The 27,023-nt window shown below is 43.6% G+C and overlaps 1 protein-coding gene across 1 annotated transcript; it reads left to right on the top strand.

Moving 5' to 3' along the window:
• The first annotated feature begins 298 nt into the window (after positions 1–298).
• On the top strand, positions 299–27,023 carry LOC308101401 (uncharacterized protein). Its single transcript, XM_080450823.1, has 15 exons — positions 299–347; positions 4,198–4,685; positions 5,669–5,860; positions 6,392–6,487; positions 11,206–11,439; positions 12,126–12,273; positions 14,745–14,771; positions 15,379–15,911; positions 18,359–18,370; positions 19,188–20,267; positions 20,935–21,030; positions 21,413–21,643; positions 22,280–22,427; positions 24,743–24,769; positions 25,573–27,023. The coding sequence occupies exons 1-15, from the start codon at positions 341–343 to the stop codon at positions 26,124–26,126; spliced, it is 3,873 nt and encodes a 1,290-aa protein (XP_080306949.1). The 5' UTR covers positions 299–340; the 3' UTR covers positions 26,127–27,023.

The following is a 27,023-nucleotide window of genomic DNA, read 5'->3' as shown; positions in this document are numbered from 1 at the left end:
TGTGTGTGTGTGTGTGTGTGTGTGTGTGTGTGTGTGTGTGTGTGTGTGTGTGTGTGTCAATGTGTGTGTGTGTGTGTGTGTGTGTGTGTGTGTGTGTGTGTGTGTGTGTGTGTGTGTGTGTGTGTGTGTGCGTGTGTGTGTGTGTGTGTGTGTGTGTGTGTGTGTGTGTGTGTGTGTGTGTGGGGGTGGGTGTGTGCACGCATGTGTGTGGGGAGATTGGGTGTGTCACAGAGTGGGAGGGGCATGTGAGTTTCAGGAACAACTCACCTGCCTGTTCTGTTGATTATTGACAGAACAAACAGTCTCAGTAAAGGACTGCTGCCACAGACCAGTGGAAACCATGCAAAGTAAGTTCTATTTCATTAGCTGATCTAATTCTTGTTTATTTCTAAAACTGGTGGTTGGATGTTATTTTTGTGATGATACCATTAACTTGCTTTCTTGGTAATGTAGAACATAATCATGTCTATTATATTCACACATGTAAAGGTGAGACAAAATGCTACATTGGAGTTGTGTAAACATGTCTGGCAACATGTGGGCTACCGCACTTTTAGAGTCAAATCTTCTAGTTCAGTGGTTCTCAATGTGTGGTCCAGGAACAGCCAGGGGTCCTTGTGAATGTTCCAGGGGGTCCCCAGCAAAATAAGGAACAGTTTAAACATTTAAGCCATTATTGCATTTTTTGGGCTATTCAAAATTGTGATCTCTTTTCCGGAAAAATGTTCAAACACATATCAGTAAATATCAATTTGGAGGTCCTTATCAGGAGTTTATGAAGAGCATTATAGCGCTTAATAGAAACGTTCTATGAAGTATTTTCAAATCTATCAGACAACTAGAAGACTTGACTTTAGGGGCAGAAGCCTACAAGTTATTAGACATGTGAGACATAGAACATTCGCAAAGTGGGGTGCAGAGACCCCCAGGGCTCTATGAGGGGGTTCCAGGGGTACCCCAGTAAAATGAGGAACCGTTTAAACCAGGGGGCTTCAACATGTTTCAGGCCAATGGGACCCCTTAGCTGAGACAGAGATGGAGCAGGGACCCCCCCACTACATATTTAACACATTTATCCTGGTCCTAAACCCTCAATACGTAGTGAACTTGACCCTTGGTTCTGTACTTGGTGCTTGGTCTGCTCTTTTTTCCCCCCTCTGCACCAGACGTCTTCGCCAAAAAATAACAGATCTACAAGCTTACAGCGCATTGCAGAGCAACGCGTTGTGAGCTTCTATTTTGGTTAATAAGGAGGGGAAAAAAGTTCCTATTACACAAAGATTTGGCGGCCCCCCTGTAGTAACTCTGAGGACCCCCTAGGGGTCCAGGACCCCCTGTTAAAGACCCATGGTTTAAACACTTAAAAGATGCATTATGTGATATTTATTGGTTACAACAAAGCGTTTACTGTAAAAAGGTTAAAGCTCCATATTCTAATCATTGCTATATATGTGAGAACAGGGGTCTCTCCATCCCTTCAGCTGTTTAGTAAACAGAAAATACATTACCAGGTGGGTCACAGATTTCATCCAATCAGGGGAGAAAACCCCACAAAGATCATTTATCTGCTTGTGTTCCAGTTCCAATTTCTTATTTGTTTCATCACTTCCAATATCACTTGTTTAACCTGTATCCTGAGTTCTCTGTCCTTACTGGATACAATTGGTATCCTGGAATAGTGCTATTTAATACTTGATAAAATAAATAATTAAAAGAAAATAATCACTCTCCCCTCAAGTTGTTCGACAGTGCTGGAAGAAATACTCAAAATGTTAGAAGTAGAAGTCTGCTATGTAAAATGTACTTGAGTGTGCAAAAGTATTGTCATCAAAATATACTTAAAGTACCAAAAGTAAAATTACTCATTATGCAGACTGGCCCATTTCACAAGTTCAATTTGCATAGAAATGGATGTTAAATCTACAAAGTAACTAGTAACTAAAGTTTTCAAATAATTGTAGTGGAGTAAAAGTACAATATTTGTCTCTGAGATGTAGTGGAGTAGAAGTAAAAATATGGAAAATTGGAAATACTCCAGTAAAGCAAAGATACCTCAAATTTGATAAAATTAAGTAGAAGTTAAGAACAATACTTGAGTACATGTACTTAGTTACTTTCCACAACTGTTGTTCGACACATCTATGAGACGACTAGAACAGTGAATGCTCAAAATGTTCATGTCATGAAACTGAATGTTTGTCTTTCTGAAGTGGTGCTGCTTGTGGTCTGTCATGTTTTATAAGCTGTGGTTTTTGTCTGATTGTTACACAGTAGAATGAGTGTTCACTCTGAGAGGATTTTGTGTAAATCCATGAGCTATAAGCCTGTGTGAGGAACAATTAGTGAGGATTGTAAACATGAATTCATTAAGAGGTGATTAGTAGATTAATTAACGGAAGCCCATTTCCTCCACTTATTAGTAAAAATAAAAAAAGCATGAATTGTGAATTTCTTTCTCACAATTCTGAACAGAATTCAGAGTTTGGGTAATATTGGATGTTGCCATTTTTGGGATTAAACAATTTAATACACCCATTATACTAAGTTGGCCGGTGTCTGTGTGTTTACCCTAAGGTTCTACACATGGTCTGCTCCTTTTTTTCCATCTACACCAAATCTCTTTGCCAAAAAGAAGAGATCTAAAAAAATACAGAACAGGTGACAGAAATGTAAAGAAAAAATAGCATGTTTGCAGCTCGCAACGCGTCATGATACAACGTACGTTTGCAGACCCGCTATTTTTTATATATCATCTCTTTGAGTTTCAAACGTTTATTTCAATGGGCCCCATGGATAAACGAGGATTAAACATACACGCTAAACACAACTGAAAACACAAGATGCTCAATCACACCCATCGGGAAGTGGCTTTGAAAGAGCTTCTCTTTCCACTGGAGGTTGAGAAAGTATTTAAAAAATGCAGCCATACAGGATCTTCTACTGAAAGGCACCTGCTCCGGCACTCCCTCCTGGCCTGTGACAGAGTAGGCTTACGTTCCATTTACAATGACGACTGCACTTGTTGATTGTTTTCAGTTTTTGACAGAAGTATACTTTGTAAATAAATAATTGTAATGAAATCCTCTAGAATCTAAATCAACACACCTACAGCAAACAACCAAAGTCTCTGATTTCTATTCTTTTGCATTTTTATACGTTAGCAGTTAATACCAAAGTTACCAAATGAGAGATCTTAAATCTAAGCCTAATTCTACCACTGAGTAAAAAAAGTTTTTTTTGTCACAATTCTGACTACACATATACATTTCCAACAAAAAAGTTGTATAATGACAAGAAATAAATCTATTTCCCTGCCAAAAGTGATTAATTTATATATGTTTTTCTTTTTGATTAAATTGATTTTTGATTTACTGTTGCGCCCATGCATAGATTAGCCATTCCTTGTAGACAGAAAAACTAAAAAGCAAACAAACAGGAGAGGAAGAGCCTGTCTGTCTTTTTTCCTCCTCTCGTCTCCACCTAAATCTGCCCATGCATCTACACGTATTCCTGGCTGATTCCTCTGTCCATGAATTCCTCGGTGCAGCTATTATCCATCCAGCTTCCCTTCTTCCATCACAGTCAATCTCTCTCCATTTCAAGGAGAATTTAGCTGAAAGTTAACGTAAATCCTGTCCTTCTATTGTGTTCTCTAGAATGCTTTGCGCAGTCTTGTCTGATTTTCACCTCTTCACAGCAGAATTGTAAGATTTAGGGTAAATATCAGTGAAGTTCCCCTTTAACCACACTTTCTTTGGAGAACATTTGCAGAAAATAGCAGATTTACAAGATCACAATGCGTCGCATTGCAATGGATTGTGAGCTTGTAGATCAGCTATTTTCATCAAAGAGATTTGGTGTAGAGGGGGAAAAGGAGTGGGCCTAGTATAGAGTCCTGCGGGACCCTGGTCAACAAAGTATAATATAGTTTTAACCACATGAACCCCAATCTCGGAACCCATTACATGAACCCTAGCATACTTATTCTGGGCCGAACATTTGCAGAAAATAGCAGATCTACAAGTTTTAAGGCTATTTCCAGCATATCGATTTGGTGTAGAGGAGAAAAAAAAGGAGCGGACCATATAGAGCCCTTCAGGACCCCAGTCACCATAGGTTTAAGTGGTTAATCTCTCCAATTTACAATGCATTTCTCCAGAATAACCCACTTTGCTTCCTCCTCTGTCCCCTGCCAAGGTGCTCCTGGCTCCCCGGGTCCCCGGGCCCTTACGGAGGAGCAGTTCCAGTGCTCCATCTGCCTGGAGGTGTTCGTTGAGCCCGTGTCCACGCCCTGCGGCCACAGCTTCTGCAAGGCCTGCCTGACGGGCTACTGGAACCACAGCAAGAAGTTTGTCTGCCCCATGTGCAAGAAGTCCTACACCAAGAAGCCCGAGCTCAGCATCAACCGTGTCCTGGCCGAGATCTCTGCCCAGTTCCAGGGGTTGATGGTGGCTGAAGGAGGTGGTGGTGGAGGGGTCCCCGCAGCAGGGGGCTCTTCGCGGGGGTCCACGCTCAATCTGAATTTAGCCAGCCCCCACGCGGGGGAGAGCCCGGAAGGAGGGGACTTCGCCCGGGCGGGGGAGGTGCCGTGCGACTCGTGCATTGGCAGGAAGATGAAGGCGTTGAAGTCTTGCCTGAACTGCCCCGGGTCGTTCTGCGAGGCTCACCTCAGACAGCATAAGAAGGTGAGGGTTCTGTCCTCCCTACGGACGACTTCAACTAGGGCTGGGTGATATCAAGAAAATCACAGGCAATTTAAAAATAAAAGTCTGCACACTGTGGCTTACATGGGCTCTGCCTTTTATTTCTGTATTGCCTGTGATTTGCGTTGGCCTGCACCCACAGTACCTTGCTTGGCATGGCCAGACTATATCACTAGATTCGTCTGGTTTCCGGGCTAGAAACTACCCTCCAGTGGATTTGCCAGTTCTGTTTATGATATTGAGAAAATCACATAATTATACCAAATAGCTTGATATCGACATTGTTGAGATATGGGCATTACTGGTGGGACTACTGGTGCTTTCAAAAAAGATTTACACAATGGATTTAAAAAAAAAAAAACATCGGTAATGCCACTGTATAATTTTTCCAAGGGTCTGTACTAGGTCCCGTCCTCTTTTTGCCAGACCCAGGGGGTCGGCCTACATGAGGCTTTGTCGGTCTGTCCCCCTTTTCCTCCCAGTCAACATTTTTCCTCCCGGTTCAACGTTTTTCCTCCCGGTTCAACGTTTTTCCTCCCGGTCTTTCCTTAGCGTGACGTAGTGCTCTGATCTTCAGATTTCAACCTCTAGGGGTCTGGCAGTGCTCCGAGGAGCACTTTTTCTAGTTTTCTCTTCTATACCAAATGTCTTTGCAGAAAATATCTGACCTACAAGCTCATAATGAGTTGTATTGTGGTGCCTCATGAGCTTGTAGGTCTGCAATTCTTTCAAGACACTCGCCTATTATGACATGCCCAGAATAGGGGACGCTAGCCCACGTGGTTGAAAACCATGAAAAAACAGGACTTGTCCCACGACACAAATGATAAAATATCCAAAATCCCAGTCGATATCTAGTCTCATATGGCAAGATCATATATAATGTCGATGTATTGCTCAGCCCTACGTATACTTTCAAAATGTTTCAAGCATCATCGCCCGCATTCTCTCTCCTCCTGCTGCAGGTGAAATCTCTGACCTCCCATCGTCTGATCCCGCCCACCCTCCACCTGGAGGAGAAGATCTGCAGGAAGCACGAGCGCCTCCTGGAGGCGTACTGTCGCACGGACCACGCCTGCATCTGCATCCAGTGTGCCGAGGCGGCGCACAAGACCCACGACATCGTCGCCATCGACCGCGAGTGGAAGAAGAAGATGGTGAGAATGCTGAAAGGCTTCGGTTGACACGATGCGGGCTCTCAAAGATGCTTAATGGTTAACGCTAGTGTTCAGTTAAAATTGGGCCATTATGGTGTTAGACTGCCCTGGTCACTTTATTTTCTTAGTATTTATTTACTGTTTACTTTTATTCTTGTTTTACATTATTAATGTTATTTTACAGGTGTTAATCTTAAATCCCATTGTTCTGGTGTGAGGAGATCAATAATATAGTGTTGCAAAAAATACCTCTTCTGTGTATTTCTAAACAGAAGACAAAGGTTGTTGTTTTTTGCCAATTTATACAAATACTTATTTTTTACTTGTAGGCTATCATTATTATTTTGCCTGTTTGGGTGAAGTTTCACAATATTAAGTTGTAATATAAAGTGCATACAATCACCATAATCATCAGTTTGTTAATACAATAATGCATCATTTCGTATAGGAAGGCAGACATCCAGTATGACACAATCATACTTCCTATATTATCCGGTGACATGATGGTTGATTACTTTCTGTTCCCTGCAGAGCAACTTGGGAAAGAGGAGGTCAGAGCTGAAGCTTCTGATCAAGGAGAGAGCCAAGAAACTGGAGGAGATTAAACAGTCCATCAGGGTCATCAAGGTGAGTGCCCAGGGAGCTGCTGAGCCAGAGTATAGACTAGAGAGCTGCACTGCCCTTCTTATCTCTGATCAAGGTTGACTGAGAACACATTGTACACTCACACAGCGTTACACAGCCTCATGGATTAAAGTTCTCAGTCGCCACGACTGATTTCAGTCATTTGGATTTCATAGAAGCCAGCAAGCAATGTATTTGGCCGCGGACCCCGATCTCAATATATTGTGTTCCAGGAACCCCCCCCAGAAGCAAATATGAGTTACTGTAAAAATGTAGCTTAAAAACAATGTATATATTCAAAGATTTGCACACATAAAAAAAAAAAAAAAAAGCAGATCTACAATGAGCTGGTATATCTGCTATTTTTAAATAGCCAAAGTATAAAATAATGGTTAAAGATTCCATAGAAGCCAGCATGTCTTCTATGGGGGAAAGAGGTCTTTCAACAAAGCATTAGCCGGTTTCGATTGTCCGTTGTTGTTGCTAGGAGACGTGTGAAACCCATCCTTGTTGCATTGATCAGCTGATTTGCACCACCAGTATAGGGAGGAAGTGCCAGGCTCAAAGCAAATTGAAAACAGCCTGAGGTGGTGAATAACCAAACATTTGGACATGTTTATTGATCAGTGTTTTGTTTTCATTTTTGTGGATCACAAGTAAAAATCCATTGTTTTACCTTTTCTACAAAGAAAATAAAGGAAAAACGAATTCAGCATTCTTTCAAACATGTTCCAAATGTTTACTTTTTAGTTTTTGTTAGAAAAATAATATAAATAAATACAAATCTGAAATGTGCAATGTGATGCATTGTGAGCATTGTGAGGCTAGATTGCCCATTATCACAGTTTTTTAAATGGGGCTTAAAGGACAACCTCACCCATTTTCAACCTATATCTTCATATCCTCACTAATGCTCATGATATTATGATAGCATTTTTTCCTACTCGGTCTGTGTCTTAGAGGAGGGCTGTGGACAGTTCAGAAACCCAACTAGCAACATCAGGGTTTTTTCCCCCTCTTTTTTTCTTTTTTATTATTAATGTGAGAACCATAGTTCTGAAGTTGGTTTCCACAGACTTTATTATATAACAAATTATGTTGTACCTACTATCCATTTCTTATGTGTACTTTACTAAAAAACTATATATTTTATTACCATCTAGTTTCTAGTAGGTTTCCATGCACTGCATCTTCTTATAGGTAATACCTGGTAAATACGGAAGTAAGTACAACAGTAATTACGGTATACTTTAAAATAAAGTGTTGCCCCCACAGTAGGTTAGGTCAGTCAGAACATTCAGGTCAGCTGTGCTGCTGTTTCCATCCTGAAAGCATGTACACAATCACATCTAACACAGTCTGTCTGTGTGTTTATGTTGTCTGCAACCAGGTATGTTAGGTGTACTTTAAAGGCCAAATGAGTTGAGTAAACAGACACTGGGTAAGTGTTGGTGTCAGCTTTCAGCTGCTCGTCATACCTATGACTCTTTTTGCACTGCTTCCTCATTCATGAAGTCACTACTTCACTATGGGTGTCCACCCTTCTCCAGCTGAGAATTATGCTTGTGAATAGAGGGGTTGAGGTTAACCACATGAGCCCTATTCTGGGGAAAACATTAGGCAAAAATAGCCAATCTATTTTCGGCTAAGATATTTGAGGGATAAAAAGGAAGGGGGCTAGTATAGACCCCTGGGGGACTCCAGTCAATGAAGATTAAATGCTTTAAGTGTTTTTCTCAGGGACACATCGACACGTAGACTGGGCGAAGCGAGGGTCGAACCTGTGACAGCGTCCAATTCCCACTCAGCTTCTGCCACCCATCGCTGTAGCTGCCAGCTGGAATCTCTATTTCTTGTCCTGACATGGCAGTCACTAGCTAATTCACACTTTGTCGCACGGCTGTGTCCCTCGCCTCACCTCAGTATAAATGATCCCTATAGTGCTATAGGGATAAATGTTCAAGGACCAACAGGGAATATTGTCTGTGCTCCATGTTGCTTTCTATGCCACAACACATACAGTACAGTATAGAGTGACAATTATGTGCTCTGTCCAACTACATTACCTAACATTGGATATAATTTCCCACATCATGATAATGTGTCTAGCCTGCAGCGCAACCATTACAACCCAACTAGCACGTTGTTGACTTGGTCAACTTTCATTGAGGTGACAAAGGTTTTCTGTGATTGTATTGACTAAGTCCTGAGCTCAGTAAAGGGAATTTCCGATGCTGTAGGCTAACTTAAAAGATGTCTATTTCATGGAGTACATAGTGGGTCAGGCTTTTTTTTTGTGGGTGGGTGGGGAGGGGGCTTAAGGGGTATTCTCTTCAGACTCCACCTTAGCCTGTAGCACTTGACCTAGTAATGACAACCATGCAGACTTACCTTGGTCATTTGTTCTCATGTTTTTGTAGGCTTGTTTCTTCTTGACCACAATGTTAACATTTTGGTTATTTAGACAGATGCTATAGGTTCATTGTTTACCTGGTGGTATCCTATAGTTTCAATGTACAGATTATTATTTTTATAGTAATTGTTTAGACAGATGCTACTAGGTTCTTGGTTTACTCGTGATCCTAGTAGTTACTGAGGCACTACGCTGTCTCTTTGCATTTGATGTACGTGTTTACCTTGCTTATTGGTAGTCGCTCTGGTTAAGAGTCTCTGCTAAATTGTAAATTGTATTCACCAAGGGCGCCGCCGCCATACAACTGAGATCCAGCCCTGCACGGTACCACGTCTCTTTCGTACAATTTCTACTCCTTGGGTGATTGTAGGTGCTCATTGGGTGAAATAGGCTCATTCTGCTGCTTTGTGGCAGCAGCAAAGAAACAGATGTACAGCAGACAGTACATCCCCATGGCGTTCTCTGCTGTTTGTTTAGGCTGGGAACCAAAGCCCAGGCCGTCTAACTGGTGTGACCACTGCTGCACACATTCAACGCCTTTCATTCCCTCCACCTCCCTTATTTCTTAAAGGCGACAGCCATTCTGGAATTCCCCTCAAATATTTGTTCACCAGGTACGAGTATATAGTAAAATCCACTGCATGTGTGCACTCAGAGAGTGTACAAATGTACTGTGCGTGCATGCATGCGTAGTGAATAGTATAGAATGTGAACAACCAATAATTATGGAATGAACATGGCGAAAGTAGGCAACCAGTAAAGAGCACGTTAAGCTAGTTCAACATTACATGTGACGCCACACTGGTCATAGGTTTACAGGTTTACAGGTGCAAAGAAGTGGGTGTTGTCTAGGCCAGTGTTTCCCAAACAGTGGGTCGGGACCCATGTTTGGCTCACAGACACATTTTTGGGGGTAAATGGTAGATTTTCTAAAAGTTATGTTTTTTCAGAACATAAAAAAATTAATGTATAATATTTTTGTACTATATATTCTAATATTTTTTTATTTCATGAATTTTCGAAATAAAACACTTTTAAGAAGTAGTGAAAATAGCAGATCTACAAGCTCTGGAGCTCTGCATTGTTATCTTTGTCATAGAATCTATTTCATAATGTACTGTGAGCAAGACACTTCAGGGGGTAAACGTGGCACCACCCCCCCAGCCATGCGGTTGTTTTCTCATAATTGACTCACTCACAGTGCTTTATCCCTTACTTTGCATCAGTAAACCTCAACAAATTGTTCCAAGTGTCACATTTCACAGACTCAATGTTCATTTTACTGATACATTCCATGGCCGGCTGTAAATAGAACTGTGAGTCATTGTGGTTAGTTTAGATCTGTGTGTAAAATTACAATGAGGATGATGTTACTGTGTGCGTGTGTGTGTGCACTACGTGTGACAGATTGAAAGAGAGAGAGGCAGAGAGGGAGCTGATAATATACGGTACACAAATAGTTTCACATTACACGATACCATGGCTGATATTCTATACTCCATCAAACATGTGGACCTGTAACGTGAGAACAGAAGAAAATGCTACAAAACTTAGGATGGTTCTCGCCATGATGGCCAGGCCGGTACACATTGCCCTGCGGCTGACTGGAGGAAAGCCACAACCCGTTTGGCCAGTTGTACCAGACAGTGTCACACAAACACTTTACAGCAATTACACAGAGAGCTCACCCTGCCTAAACACAGTCAACTACCACTCTCCACAGGCTATTAATTATATCCAATGCTGCTGTGTATTTTGTGGTTCAGAGAGAGAGCGAGAAACTGTTCAGTAAATACATTTGAGCTATACACTCATAAGCTATGTATGAAACGGGCTCTTAAAATATATCATTGATAATTATGGCAAAATTGCAGGGCTGTACATTTATCGCCCAATTAGTATTACTTACAGCTCTGGTTAAAGCTGCATTATGTAACTTTCCTCTTCTACCCCGGATTTGAACCCTGGTCTCTGTGCATGTGCTGATTTGTTTTTACCTTTGATCTAATAGAGCCTGTCTGCTTGCTCAGGGGATACATCGAATCTTGACCATCAGGTCAAAATTCTTGCCAAACCAGAAACGGGATCATGTCACCTATAGAGACCGGATCTAAATGTCTCAATAGAAGAGCAGGGAGACAAAATACAACCACCCCAATTGTATTATGTAGTTATATTGTATTAACATTCTCTACCATATAGATTGGACAAAATAACATTTTATTCACAACAATAAAATAAAATGCTTTTCCATAAAGGCATGTGTTCAGAATGACTTAAATAAAAGATGACACTGTTTCCATTCCAGGCCAGCGGGCAGAAGGAGTTGGAGGAGAGCTGGCAGGTGTACGCAGAGCTCCAGCGGCTGGTGGAGCAGAGTCAGGCGGAGCTGGTGGAGCTGATCGCCACGCGGCAACGCGAGGCGGAGCGGCAGGCCCAGGAGGTGGCGCGCGGCCTGGAGAACGAGCTCAGCCAGATGAGGCGGAGGAGCGGTGAGCTGGATGCCCTCGCACACGGCCAGGACAAAGTGATCTTCCTCCAGGTAATGTTCAGTTAGAGAGGGAGAGAGAGAGAGAGACAGGGATGGGGAAAAAAATGCGTGTGCCCCCTCAAGTGGTTACCGGTTCATTGCACAACCTGCATTATTGCCTGGTCGAGTGGAGTGAGACCAGTCAGACAAAGATTCAGTTCATGTCAAGTGATAAAACCTTCGTGGTAGAGTATAATAAATTCACTTTACCATCAAACTCAGCCATTTTCCCACACTGACTGGTCAAGTCAAATTCTATTATTGCCCAATTTCACAAAACCCAAAGGGCTGTACATAAAAACAAGCAGTAATAAAACGGTAATAAAAACAACTAATGCAATACACATGGCAACCATTGAAACTCCTGAGTGCTGACGACATAGAGATACTGTGTGGTATCAACATTATGCTATTGGCTCATCATGTTTGGGGGAGGGGGGGACAAATACCATACACCTTTCTAAAAACTATGCATTTTTAAAAATTATTATTATAACATTTTAATCAATATCACCATTAGTTGTGGTGTGTTTCATTTAGTTGTTTCTGTGCGCCAGCATGCATGCATTTAACTGTAATTTGTCCCAGCTGGCCTGGCTCTCTGAAACACCTAAAAACTGTGTAAGCTGTGTTTACCCGTACTAGTACTGGAGTCAGAATATAAGTGTATTACATTAAATGTTTTCTTCTTCCTTCAGACTCTACCGGGTCTACAGGCCCTCCCTGAGCCTATCGACTGGTCGGGGATCAGTGTCAACACAGACCTCTACCTGGGCACAGTCCGCTCCGCCGTCGGCAGCCTCATCGACAAGTTCCAGAGCGAGCTCAAAAGAATATATGGAAAAGGTGGGTGCATGGGCGTCCCGAATGGGGAAGATAGTGAGACAAGTCCCCCTCCGAAAGCTCTAACTCTGCTTTCATGTCCAGCTCCATTTTTCAGCTTCCAACTAGAATCAGTAAATTGCATCGTTGTAGAGATAACACACTTGCTCACCACCACCGCAGATGCCCAGATTCTACTGTTGGCTACGGTGCCTCCAGTTTGACCAGGCGCTATGACTAACACAATTGGCCGTGCTCGTGGGTGGGAAAGCCGCTAGGGGGATTGTGTTGTTCGTTTGTCTCTGCTGGACTTCTGCAGATACATAAGTTAGATAATCGCCAAAATTCCATTTCAGCTCAACTTCAAGGGGTTCACCTGGGGAGACTCGGAGAGAGAAGAGCAGGACATAGGGAAGCAAGGGGGGAAGGGATTAATCTTATCTGCCTTTTTCCTCCGCCAGTGGTTCACATTATTCCCTCAAAGTCCAAATTGAAAGTCTTGTCACAGCCGCAGCAAAAGCCACTTACAAATACCTCTCTGTGTGCGAGCTCTTTCAGTGCCGGGACCCCACCAAAATAATCATATTTGAAGATTTTGAACTGACAAGCACTTGGAATTGTAGGCATTACCTTTAGTTTGACTCGGTTCCACAGATGAATATTGTGAAAATAGCCGAACTACAAGCTCACAACGCCTTGCAGTTGTGAGCTTGTAGATCGGCTATTTTCACAACGTTTGCCTATTTCTTACGCAATATTTGACAATTTGGCCAATTTGGAATGAAAAAGATCTTGAAAGTAATTAAATGGTAACTTTAGAAATGTGCAGATACCCTGTATACACTTACAGTATACTGTATGCAGGTTTGTTTACTGTTGAGTGAGAAAACAATGTTGCATGTTAAGCTAATCCTCTGGGGACCCCCCAAACCAATTTGCGGATCCCCGTTTGGGAAACCACTGACGTAGCCAGGAAGTAGGTCAATCAATCACAGGTGTGTTACCAAGATGACAGTAGCAGTGAAAACATTTGATCACGGGGCAGTCCACACCTATTAAAGCACTATAACTATGAGTCATCTTCATAGTTGTGTGGACTCTGCCCTCCATTGGAGTTAGAACAATTTTAAAACAATATCTTTGTAGTTATAGTTATAGTGCTTGGTGAGGACAAGCCCATAAAGCCTGACTTCACAGCGTTTCATTATGTCATATTCTTTTTTGTCACATTATCATGAAACAAGTAAAGTATAAAACCAACTACTGTACGTTATCTGTCAATGCAGTGACATAATATGATTAGACTATGTTGTTAGAAGTCTGAACAGTCTGAATGCAAGAAATTATGACTTGTTAAGCGGTCGTTTTTTGCAGTGTGGGCAGGCACGTGCACAGATAGACTCTAGGTGGTGCTAGAGCACCTGCCCTTTGCCCTCTGGACCAGAAGTTACCTTTTTTTTTTTTACACATCTGCATCAGACAGCATATGGCTATTGAAACAAATACATATGCAATTACAACGTACAAGATGTGCCTGTAATAAATATCACACTACTAGGGAAGCCGGCGGTTCCGCGAGCCGCACAAGGTGCCCTTTATTTTTACTTGAGCACATGCCTCTCAAAATGTCTGTGCACGCCACTGAGTGTGGGCTTTAGATTTGTGCTCATATTTGTCCCACAACATAAGTACAAAATACTACAGTACAACGCTGTAGAAACACTGTAGATTTGTTGGCACTAAATATCTTTGGGTGCTCAAACAGCAAAGTTGTTTTCAGTGTACAAATAAAGTATACATTTTAAATGAATCGTGTCAAGAATATATCAACAGTTAGTGAGTGGATTGTTCTGGCTGATCCTCTCCACTTCCTGTGTTTGACCTGGCTTCAAGCGTCAGATTCAGACCCCGTCATATCTAGGTCACTGAACTTGGACTTTGAAATAGAAAAGTGACTCACTCACTCACATCACCAGCTGCATGTGTGTGAGCTTGTGCGTGCGTGTGTATGTGTGTGTATGTATGTGTGTGTGCGCGTGTGCAAATGGCAAACGGCCACAGAGGAGTGAGTGACTGACAGCACCACATGTGTGTGTGCTCAGCATTTCAAGCTCTGGATTAGCACAGTATGTTTACCTCTTGCACGTGCTGCCCTGCACAGTAATATCATCAGTGCTCATTTATTGCATATCGTCTCTGACGTGTGTGTTAACCTCATATGTCCAAAACTGTTACTTTTCGGGATTGAAATTCAAAAATAGCAAAAGTAGCAGATCTACAAGCTCGATTTTGGCGCGTTTTGAGCTTGTAGATCTGCTACATTTGTGTGACACTGTAGTATGATGTAGGTCGTTAATTTACGAAAAAAACACAAAAAGTGAGAATATGGAGATAAGAGGTTTCTGCCCAACAGCAACTATATGTACCTAACTGCCATACTGACTATTCTCTCTCTCTCTCCCTCTCCCTCTTCTCTCCCTCCCTCTCCTTCTCAGAACTGCGGAAGCTGCAGACCTATTCAAGTGAGTGATAAATAGCTCTCTACTGCTTCCTGGTGGTTTCTCGTACCCACAGCATTTTATCAGCAGTCTATCTGTAGCAGTGGTTCTCAAACATTTCCATGTCAAGGTCACCCAAATTGATTCAAATGAACGCTGTCGCTGTGGCCCTTCATTTGAAAATATTTAGCACCAGGGACCCCCATAGAGATATTTGTCGTAAAATTAGACTTACTACATAATTCTACATCTGTCTATAATACCGGTGGGGAGATAACAGTGGATAGAGTTAAACCTGTGATCTGAATAGTTATTCTTTACACATTCTCTCATAACTTCTAGTCAATAAAATAATAGTGAAATTACATTTCATTTAGCTGGGGACCCCCTGGAACCCCTTCAAGGACCCTATTTTGAGAACCACAGGTCTATATGCTGTAGGCTTTGCAACATTCAGGGTAGTGCTGTGTAAGAGAATGGAGAAGGCAGGAGTTTCTAGCAATCATGTGTCCACTAGATGGCAGCAGTGATCCAGTCAACAGCACCTTTTCATAATCAGAACAAAAATACTGAATGATAACACATGAATGTTATATCATAATCAATGCTAAATGCCAACTCTTCCTCCCAGGTGAGGTGTTCTTGGACCCGTCGACGGCCCAGAGGCACCTGGTGCTGTCCGAGGACCGGCGCCAGGTGAAGTACGAGGAGAAGAAGACCGCCCAGTCCGAGGGCCCCAAGCGATTCAGCCCCGCCCTCTTCGTCCTGGGCCGCGAGGGCCTCTGCTCGGGACGCCACTACTGGGAGGTGGACGTCGGGCGCAAGACGGCCTGGACGCTGGGCGTGGTCCGCGCCACGGCCCGCCGCAAGGGCGACATCAGCCTGACCCCCGACGGCGGCTACTGGTGCCTCTGGCTGAAGGGCGGCGAGGTCAAGGCCCTGTCGTCGTCCCGCCTGCCCCTGATGCTGCCGTCGCCGCCCAGCAAAGTGGGGATCTTCCTGGATTACGAGGGAGGCCAGGTGTCGTTCTATGACGTCAAGGCACGCCTGCACCTCTACACCTTCGTGGACACCTTCGCCGAGAGCCTGTACCCCATCTTCAGCCCCTGCCTCAGCCAGGAGGGGAAGAACTCGGCGCCGATCGCCATCAGCTCCATCAAACACGCCTGATGATGCCAGCATCCAGTCGTCACCGAGCTCTCAGTCAGTGTGGAATCGTTGCTTTGATGTAAAAAAGTGCTTTAATGCGCAACAAAGGAAAACACAGGACACAGATCCATGGAGAGCTCCAGTCCATAATATACTGTAAAACCTCTGGTTGGAAAAGAAGTGTTCCTTTATATTAATGTGCTCAATACATCGTTGCTGTCAGGCAGAAACCTCCTATCTCCATATTCTAGCTTTTGGTGGGTTTTTTTCGTACATGAATGCCCTACTTGATCATACTACAGCGTCACACAAAAGCATCAAAAGTAGCAGATCCACAAGCTCAAAACGCGCTTTGAGCTTGTAGATCTGCTACTTTTCATTTTTTTTATTTGAATCCTGAACTGTTTTGGACATATGAGGTTTCCACCCGACAGCGACGTTATTCAAAAAACGATATCCCCATACAAGTAGGCCTAACTATAAAGATGTCAATATATCATATGAAGCTACTATAAGGTCTCAAATTAATTCACTTACTGTATAACACATTCTAACACAAGACTACGAAAGACTGTCCAATCACACAGCTGATCAATCATGATTGACAGGTTATGTGGTTTGGTGGTCAAATGCCATGAACACAGCTAAAATGAATAGCCAATCATAGCTCAGACTCAGTCATAAGGATGGCTTATCCATGATTGACAGCCCAGCTGACCACTCTACTCTTAGCTGTTTCAAACCAATAGGGAATGGAAAGTCTTAACTGAAAGCCTGTGTAAGTCTGTACATACATATATCTTGGTTAAATGGTTACTTTTGTTTTCTCTGCTGAAGGGTGCCCACATCTCTTGATGGTGAATGCCAAATGTTGGTTGTGGGAAAAATGATATTGGTTTAATACATTTTTACAAATGCACTTCATATCATCATGGTAGGCCTATTTGTTAATATCACCTAAGGAGTAAAGGTTATGCAGTAATATATTTTTTTAGCATCTTATTTTGGGGGGAACATTTGCCAAAAATAGCAGATGTACAAGCTCGTGAGCTTGTAGATCAGCTATTTCTGCCAAAAAGATTCTGTGTAGAACACAACACCAGCAGACCAAGTACAGTTGCAACCCGGGTCCGTTTTTTTACTAAGAATAGAGGTGGTGAAGGAGAAGGGTGAGGGATGCTTGTTTGAATGTCTCTGGCACTTTTACTGACCTTTCATGTAAATCTTTGTTTACTTGCCATAGAAAGGTTTATAATCTAAATAAATAAACTTATTTTGATTGTGTCTGATTGGGCCTTCAGAGAACCAACAGGTATTTGCACACAGGACATTTATATTTGTGCCTCTGGGCCTGGTAAGTTAAATCAATAAAGCTATTTAAACAAACGTTAGGATTATTGATCCAGGTTTGGTGCAAGGCCATAAAAAGCGAACTTTTCCACTGTAATTTATAATTATGAAATATCTGCTTTTGTACTTTCATTCTACCGTTTCAATAAAGATCTTTATTAAGATGCCACTGACCCATGCTGAATTATTCACTTACAAAGATTTAAGATGATAAGCTTTATACAGTATGCAACTGTGTGGGGTGTGAATTGGTAAGTAAGCAAACATAGATTATCGAGATGGTAGGGCTTCATTGTAAACTATAAACGCAAACTATAACTGGTTAAAATAATGTTGCAATATTTACAGTTTATTCTATCCTACAGAGGTTGGTTTACCACTTTTACCATGTAAGTAACTGCCAGATATAGTTAAGTAATTCTGCAGACTTTTCTGTGACTTACGATTTACGGTTCTGATCAAATAACCCGAACCCATCTGGTGCGCCTCCATGTGGATTAAGATGAGCATGATTTATTTGCTATGAATGTTATCCTCAGTTTGACTGGACTAAAGACCCTGTAGTCTGCAAAACGGTTAGAGTCCTTCGTCCCAGCTAGAGCACAGAGAGCCAGGCCAAGGAGAGAGAACATGTGTATCTGGGGTAGAAGGGGGGGTGCAATGAGGGGGTGTATTTTGGGCCTAAGATGTGGGTATGTGTTGCTTCTATACGAAGAATAAGAGTGTGTGTGTGTGCGTGTGCGTGTGTGTGTGTGTGTGTGTGCATGCGTGCGTGTGTTGGGAAAACATGCAAATGTGTGTGTGCACCATATGGGTTGACCTCTGTTTATATGTGTGTATCTTTATGTGCGTGTATGTATGTGCATGAAGTGGGAGCAGGGTGTGTGTGTGTGTGTGTGTGTGTGTGTGTGTGTGTGTGTGTGTGTGTGTGTGTGTGTGTGTGTGTGTGTGTGTGTGTGTGTGTGTGTGTGTGTGTGTGAGGAGGGTATGCTTGCAGTCAGTGTCGGGTCGAGTGTCACAGTCTACAGAGGAGATTCTGTAGCAGCTGCTCTCTGGTGAGTGTTCTCTCTGTTTCTGTTTCTCTTTCTCCGTTTCTGTGCATGTTTTGTCAGGATTTCTACACTGTCAGCAACAATACATGTGAGTCATTATCTACGTATATGGATGTGTGGCGAGTGGAGAGTGTTGTTTGAACTTTGGGATTCTTTTTCCCAGATAACGTGACTCAGGATCGACAAGGGGAGGTGCTATATATATACTGTGTGTGTGCGTGTGTGTGTGTGTGTGTGTGTGTGTGTGTGTGTGTGTGTGTGTGTGTGTGCGTGCGTGCGTGCACAAGAGGTTTTAAACCCTCCCTCCCTCTCTCTCTCTCTCTCTCTAGAGCCATATCGCTTGGTGACCAGACCAATATTTTTAGACAGACGTTAATCTAGATTTCTATGAATAGCCAGGCCTTTCTCAACATGTCTTCTTAATCTCTCTCTCTCTCTCTCTCTCTCTCTCTCTCTCTCGCTCTCTCTCGCTCTCTCTCGCTCTCTCTCTTTCTCTCTCCCTGCACCCTAATCTTTCAAAGCCCACTTACAATGCTGACAGTATTTAAATGTTAATGACAAAAATACAAATCTCACAATGGCAGCCGTTTCAAAAGCAAAGTCTTGACATGTGAAGAAGCAGAGAAGTATCAGAGATTAAAGCACTGCAATAAGTCCCGAAGGTTGTATTTTGGAGCAACTAAATGTTGTAGATCATATCAGACAACACTTATGACAAGTGATAACAATACAGATAATGCTAGTGTTGAAATATACAGTTTGCTGCTTCCACATGGAGGTATGATAAACGAGGCTGTCATGCTTTGCTGTTTAGTCATATTGGCATGCCACAGTGACCTGAAATAAAATGACGCTATCTAACACCAGTCACCTGGATATATCACAGCAGGTTCCATGCCCCGTTGATTGCGCTGAAATGACCCTGCCTCTTCGTCGCATAGGCATGGCCTCCACAGGGAACCTGTCCGAGGAGCAGGTCCACTGCTCCATCTGCCTCGACGTCTTCACCAACCCCGTGTCCATCCCCTGCGGCCACAACTTCTGCCAGAGCTGCATCCTGGGATACTGGAAGACCAGCACCTTGTACCAGTGTCCCATGTGCAAGAAGACCTTCTACAAAAGGCCCGACATCAGCGTCAACACCGTCCTGAAAGAGATCGCCGAGCAGTTCAAGGAGATCAGGGTGCGGGGCACGCCGGAGGCGAGGGAGGACGAGCCGGAGGCGCAGGCGGGCAAAGAGAAGAGGTGGACGATGGATAGACGGAGAAAGGAGGACGAGGAGAGGCTCCTGGAGGAGGAGCAGAAGGAGCAGATGATGGAGGAGCTGAGGCAGAGGCAGGAGGAGAAGAGGAAGAAGGAGGCCTCCAAGGAGCAATCGCCAACGGAGAGGAAACCAACGGCGGGGTCGCCGGAGGATTTGCCGCCGTTGTTGCCTCCACCGCCGCCGCCCATGGCGACAGCATCTTCACCTCCTGTACCTCCGGCTAGAGTCCCACGAACGTCACCCCCATCTACACCCCCGGGGCCACCGCCGCCGGCGCTGCCCCAAACCTCGCCCCCACCCTCGCCGCAAATACTCCCAGGAACTCCTGCTGCTCCCCAAACCCCACCTCCACCCCAACCTCCACCCGCTTCGCCGCCGCCCTCCCCGCCCCGCAGCCCGTGCCTGTGGGAGGAGGTCCTCTGTGACGTGTGCCTCGGCGAGGGCAGGCCCAAGGCCGTCAAGGCCTGCCTGGTGTGTCTGACCTCGTACTGCGAGGAGCACCTCAAGTCGCACTCGGCCCGGTTCACCAAGCACAAGCTGATGGACCCAGTGGCCAACATGGAGGAGAGGATGTGCCAGAAGCACGATCGGCTGCTGGAGCTCTTCTGCAAGAAGGACCAGGCCCTGGTGTGCGTGCTGTGCACAGAGACCGACCACAGGTCCCACTACACCGTCCCCGTGGAGAGAGAGTGGACAGAGAGGAAGGTGAGTGGGTGGGTGGGGGCGGGGGGGCTTATATGACAGTGTTACATTTAACCACTTTCAACCTGGGGTCCCTATTTTCTGCATTAAAAAATGTTAAAAGCTTCTCAAAATTAGGAAAATTGTAGATCTACAAGCTTGTGTTCTGAGCTTGTAGATCAGCTATTTTCACCCTACAATGAAGTATACAATAGTGCTTAGTGAGTACTTTCAGACAGGGGAGCATCCCCGCAGCTCACTGGTTGGCCAACCAGTGACTCCAGTCCAATGAAGAGTAGTGTAATTGAACTATAATTCATAAGTGTGTCATAATAGGAAACATTCTGCGAAAATAGGCAAACAAAAACAAAAACAGCTCATTAACAAGCTCACAATCTGTGTGAACCGATAGAGAGAAAAATAGAGGGGGGCATAGACCCCTGGGGGCCCAAGTCAACGATGTACGTGTATATAGGGTTTAAGTGGTTAATAATAATCATGAAAGTACTTTGCGTAATAACACGCAATTGTTTCACAGGGAGCAATGAAAACAATGTGCATGACACAGATTATGACGTAATGCAAAGAGCAGACATGCTCATCAAGATAACAAGTGATCACTTGCCATGCTTGCCCAGTCTTGTTTGTGGAAGTGACGTGACGTCTTCCTTCCTATACATGTTCTCTGCAGGCGGAGCTAAAGATGACAGAAATAGACGTTCAGCAGATGATCCAGGACAGACTGCAGAAGGTGGAGGAGATGAAAAACGGTGTAGAGCTCAACAAAGTGAGTCCCTGTGGGATTTGTGTTTCAACAGGATCAAATGGTTCATTTACTGCATCTCCTCCGTGACTCGACCTCGGATAAGCGGTGGAAGATTGATGGATGGATGGCTGACTGACTGACTGACTGACTGACTGACTGACTGACTGACTGTCTGTCTGTCTGTCTGTCTGTCTGTCTGTCTGAATTGATCGATCAAATGAACAATTGAACAAACAAACGAACGATCAACTTACCAATCAATCAATCAATCAATCAATCAATCAATCAATCAATCAATCAATCAATCAATCAATCAATCAATCAATCAATCAATCAATCAATCAAAATCAAAATCAAAAGTCAACCTGACATTTAATCTTGAAACTTAACTCTGTGATTCCAGGCGAGTGCTCAGACAGAGATGGAGGACACCACACGGGTCTTCTCAGATCTGGTGCGCTCCATACAGAAGATCGAGGCGGACGTGATCCTGGCCATCGAGGAGAAGCAGAGACAGACGGAGACGCGGGCCCAAGGCCTCATAGCTGAGCTGGAGCAGGAGATTGCCGAGCTGAAGAGAAGAAATAAAGACTTAGAGAACCTGTCTCGCACTGACCACGTTCACTTCCTACAGGTGACTGGGAGATTGGTTCAGTTCTTGTTTTTTTCAAGAGCCCGACTGATTTATCGGTTTGGCTGATAATATCGGACATTATTTGTCTTTTTTTATTTAATCGGCCGATGTGTCCCAATTTCTTACCACTTTAAACCCGGCACCCCCATTTTGGCCAAGTCATTACAGGCAAATATTTAAAGAAATACCTGGTCTATAATAAGCTGACAATGTGTTGCGGTATTCTAGATTTTTTTAAATAGGGGTTAAATCGTAAAGTTCAGTTCAATAGTTATCTATTTGTATAAGTTACTTTCGCTTATAAGTCCACACTATTGTCAAATAGAAACTTTCATCAGATCAAAATCGTCCAAACTGATTTCTAAAGTTTTTACTGTTTTCATTATTATTTTCTAAACAAAATATTGGTAAAAACTTCAGTAATCTGTGGTCTAGGTCAGGACTCAGGACTTTGGCATCGGTCGGGCTCTAGTTTTTTCTAATGGATATCACGATTTCGTTCAAAGTGTTGATATCTCATTCATTGTATTGTATGACTACAGAGTTTCATTCATTGTATTGTATGACTCTACAGAGTTGCATTCATTGTATTGTATGACTACAGAGTCTCATTCATTGTATTGTATGACTCTACAGAGTTTCCCAGCCCTCAGCATCCCGCCGACCGTCAAAGACTGGTCTGGTACCAGTGTTGCCACCGACATGTGTGTTGGCCTGATAAGACAAGCCGTGTCCAAGTTCGAAGCCATTCTACAGACAGAGATACAAAAACTGGCTGATAACGGTATGATCTGACACAGTCCCACATGTCTTAAAGCTGCATTCTGGAACTTACTTAAAACCTTATTTTAACCAATCTGTATAGTAGAGCATGTTAACACGATATAACTAGCACATTGGCGTTGTTTGTAGGTGGTCTACCTACTCTTTCACTGAGAAATGTTAGGCCCTGGTGCTAGCCAATAGCTGGACATAACGGCCATAGCTGAATGGTTAGTGAGCCCGCCTAGGACTCCGGTGGTCCCAGAAAAGATCCCAGCTCTCAGCAATGTGTGGAAGTGTGCAAATCCCTGAGCAAAATCAAACCAAATCAAACTTTATTTATATAGCACATTTACAACAATCGAAATTGGCCAAAGTGCTGTACATGGAAGGCATCAACAAAACAGGCCTGTCCAGTGCAACAATCACATTACAAAGCAAAAAGAAAAGAAAAACATATGAAACAAGATAAAAGACAAAGATTCAAACAACATTAAAAGCGGTCTCCGCTCTCCTTTGTGGGCAGCACTCAGCTGGGTGAAGCTGAAAACTAAAGTTCCCCCGTGGGATGTGATAGGTTAATAGAAATAAATAGGCAGGATACCTACTAATTGACAATTACTGCTTGAAGGTCATATGCCCTTTACCCCGTGGGGATGCCTTGTTGGAAAAGCAGTATAAATTGGTCTCTCATGCAGGAGACCAGGGGCCTGTTCCTCAAAAGGTGAATTAGAGCTAAAAGCCTGGCTTTACCACCTATCCTGGCTTAATTTAGCCAGGATTAGAGCTGAATCGGTTCCACAAAAGCTGAATTATCTTGAAGATTAGTTTAGCCAGTTCACCCTGGCTAAGTTTAGCCTTATCCGATTCCACAAAAGAGAATTGAAGCAAGCCTAGCTTAGTTACCATGGCAATTTAGCTGTGAAGTTAGCCTGGTCAGGAGCAGGCTAACAGCCAAGCTTACTTAATCCAGTGCCTTGTTCTTCAAGTTTTTCCACAGTTAATTCAATACATGTGTTTGAATATGGACTCATTTTAATGACCTTGCATTCAAATAGAATGAAATAAATACAATAAGATATAATCAATTTAATTATATTACTGAAATAGTGTGTGACCATGAATCATAATTGTTTCACAATGACTCATGTGATATGTCATTGTCACTCTGTTAACACTATAGTTCATATTGTTGTTAGATGTTTGATAATATATTACATTTTTTTTTAAATATTATAAAAAAATGTCTAACACATACATATACATATACATATATATATATATATATATATATATATAAATACATATATTTAAATATATATATAAATTATTAGTTACAGGTTTAAAGGAGCCTCTTTGTAAGTCAATAAGGAGCATATTTTAAATTATCAATTTCTAGTCAATGGAGAAATTATTTTGTATTTCTTGTCCACCTTTGGAGTTACATCATGATGGCAAGGTAACACAACCCAAATCTCTACCAAAGTGGTCTTGCAAATGTGGGGTTATTGCGTGTCTCGTCCCGTCCCCCGTTCATCCCGTCGCGGTCAACCCCCCCGTCCCCCCGTCCCGTCCCGTCCCGTCCCGTCCCGTCCCGTCCCGTCCCGTCGTCCCGTCCGTCCCGTTGCGGCCCGTTGCGGCCCCCGTCGCAGTACACCCCCCGTCCCCCCCCGTCCCCGTCCCGTCCGTCCGTCCTGTTGCCCGTCCGTTGCAAACACACACACACACACACACACACACACACACACACACACACACACACACACACACACACACTCTGTGTGTGCTTGCAATACTTTGCCACGCTTTCTCCCTGGATCTATTTATTGCGGTCGCGTTTCCTTTTCTGTTGATAACATGTTTCACTTCCTCATATGCTTGCATGAGCTGCTGCTGTTCGGCCACAGAGACAAACGCTCGAGTTTTGTTCCCCGCTGCCATGATTGGTCAAGTTCAAGGAATCTGCGCTCGAGTTCATGGTCTTTTATAGAAATACGTCTCCGGGGAATCGCCGCCCATTCAGCCTGGCTTCATTATCCTGGCTGGACACAGCCTGGCTTGACATAGCCTAGCTCGACAAAGTCGCTCCTTTTCAGCCTGGCTTAGCATTCGAGGAACGGAATAAACGAGGCTTTTCGGACCCGACTTTGTCAAGCCTGGATTTGGCTTAAGGCCAGGCTTATTTAATTCACCTTTCGAGGAACAGGCCCCTGGGTTTGAATCCCTGGTAGGACATGGAAGTTATGTATTGCAGCTTTATAATTTCATGGAAAATGTACATGCCTCAACACAGTGTTAACTAATTTTGTCTTTTTTTGTTTCTGTCTTTTTTTTCAGAGATCAAAAAGCTTCGAAAATACACAGGTAAAGATCGTTAAGCAAGCAAGCAACACCTGCCTACCAGTGACATCATCTATAGGCGGGGTAATATGCTTTAACCAGGGGTTAAAGCATATTACCATTTTACAAATTCGAGGTTATTATAGCCCGCACACCAAGTAAGGTTTAATAACTCTCTGACTGGACTGGTCTTTCAGGGACCACCTAAAAAACACCCCAAAATGATTCCACCGCACTAGTGACCTTGGACGGACCTAGGTCCAACCCTATGGTATGGTGTGTTAAAATATTGATTGATTGCCCCTTGAAATAAATTTGACCACCTTCCTCTCCAGTGGTCGCTGCACGGCCCTGGGCAGCTTTGGTAATTTCAAACAAGATTTCACACTTTTATTTTTATCAATGCGAGAATAATGGCTTCTATTTCACCATGCAGCCTTTCCAGGATGAGAAAGGCTGTAGTTTCTATTCGCTTTGGAATCCCCATTGATGATGTCATTGGTAGGCAGGTTTCTGAACTGTCCATAGCCCACCCAATGAGTAGACGGAAAGAGTGCCATCTTATAATGAGCATTCATGAGGACCAATTATTCACCTGTTTCCTAGGCTGTGTGTTTTCCACTTCCTGTCGATTTGATCCAATGAAATCCAATGAAACTGGTCAGATGACCAATGATATCCAATGAAATCGACAGGAAGTGGAAAACACACAGCCTAGGAAACAGGTGAGTATGAAGATAAGGTTGAGAATGTCTGGAGTGCTCCTTTAACTGCCGCAGCCCTGCCTCTCACAGAACTCTCTCTCTCTCTCTCTCCTGTCAACACAGTGGATCTGACCCTTGACCCTGACACAGCCAACCCGTGGCTGCAGCTCTCACAGGACCGGCGTCAGGTGAGACACCTGGGGGCATGGCAGGACCTGCCCGACACCGCGGACCGCTTCGACACGGTGGTCATCGTGCTGGGACGGCTCGGCTTCACCTCGGGGCGGCACTACTGGGAGGTGCAGGTGGGGGACAAGGACGACTGGTACCTGGGCGTGGCCAAGTCCTCCGTCAACAGGAGGGGGCGGATCTCGGTGAGCACCGCCAACGGCTACTGGGCCCTGGCCATGAAGAAAGGCCAGGGGTACCGCATGTCCTCGGTGCCCCCGCTCATCTTGGACCTGGAGGTCAAGCTCAAGCAGGTGGGTGTCTACGTGGACTACGAGGAGGGACACGTGTCCTTCTATGACCTGAGGGCCCGCACCCACATTCACACGTTCAGGGACAAGTTCACGGAGAAGCTTTATCCTTTCTTCTACCTCTACTGCTGCGACAAGGCCTCTGACACCATGGCGATCGGTTCCGTTCCTGAGAAGGCCCCGGTTAAGCCCAGCTGAGGGAAAAAGTTCAAAAGAACTGGACGGTCGCCGACAGAGTAAAATCCTGAGTGTTCATTTAACTCCAAAACTGTAACGGTAAATGGTACATTTGTATATAGCGCCTTTATCTAACACGCTTTACAATGTGCATTACTTATCACCCATTCAGAAACAGACGGTGGAGGAAACCCTGCAAGGTACCTGCTCACCGGGAGCAGTTAGGGGTGCAGTGTTGTGCTTAAGGACACTTCGACACTAACCCAGCAGGAGCTAGGGAATCGAACCAGGAACCGATTCCCAAGCGGCCGCTCTACTCGGCTGCTGCCCCTCAATGTTTCAGAGTTAAATTAACACTCAGGTCTTTGCTGTGTATGAGAGTGAAAGGAACGTTTTAAAGGAGAATGGGAAGTCACAGACTGAAGTATTTTTGTCTTCTTTGTTGAGACCTGAGTTGTAATACTGAAAGAGGGGCAGTATATAAGCAGGTGAAGGTTCTGGAAGCATTGCAGGGATAATTGGGGTCCAGAGACAGGGACCTTAACCACTCTGAGCACAGAAAACGTTTAAGTGCGCTAGCAAAAAGAAAAAGAAAAACATCAACACCACAACAACCTATTTACATGGGAGTTATGTTTCTTGTGTTATTATTATTTTGATTTATGTTTCTAACAGTAGAGCTTGACAAATAAATTAAATAAAACCTTGTGCACTATATGCAACTACTGAAGTATGGCAATCCTTGAATGCATGAAACCGTAGAATAAACTAGAATTGCAAAGAAAATACATGTTTAAATGTAGTATAATTTGTACTTCTCTAGTTTTAATGACTGCATGTTGGATTAAACTGGCCTGTTTTAATGTTATGCGTTGAGTTAGAAGAAAATGTGGTCTTTACATTTTAATAAATACTGTT

The sequence above is a fragment of the Gymnoscopelus braueri genome (genome assembly GCF_963280865.1).
Source record: "Gymnoscopelus braueri genome assembly, chromosome: 15".
NCBI lineage: Eukaryota > Metazoa > Chordata > Actinopteri > Myctophiformes > Myctophidae > Gymnoscopelus > Gymnoscopelus braueri.
The sequence above is the reverse complement of the archived record's forward strand: the minus strand, read 5'-3'. Positions and strand labels throughout refer to the sequence as shown.

Coding starts and splice junctions, on each gene's coding strand:
- LOC308101401 (XM_080450823.1), top strand. Junction 4,686..5,668: donor ACCTCAGACAGCATAAGAAG/GTGAGGGTTCTG, acceptor CTCCTGCTGCAG/GTGAAATCTCTGACCTCCCA. Junction 11,440..12,125: donor ACAAAGTGATCTTCCTCCAG/GTAATGTTCAGT, acceptor TTCTTCCTTCAG/ACTCTACCGGGTCTACAGGC.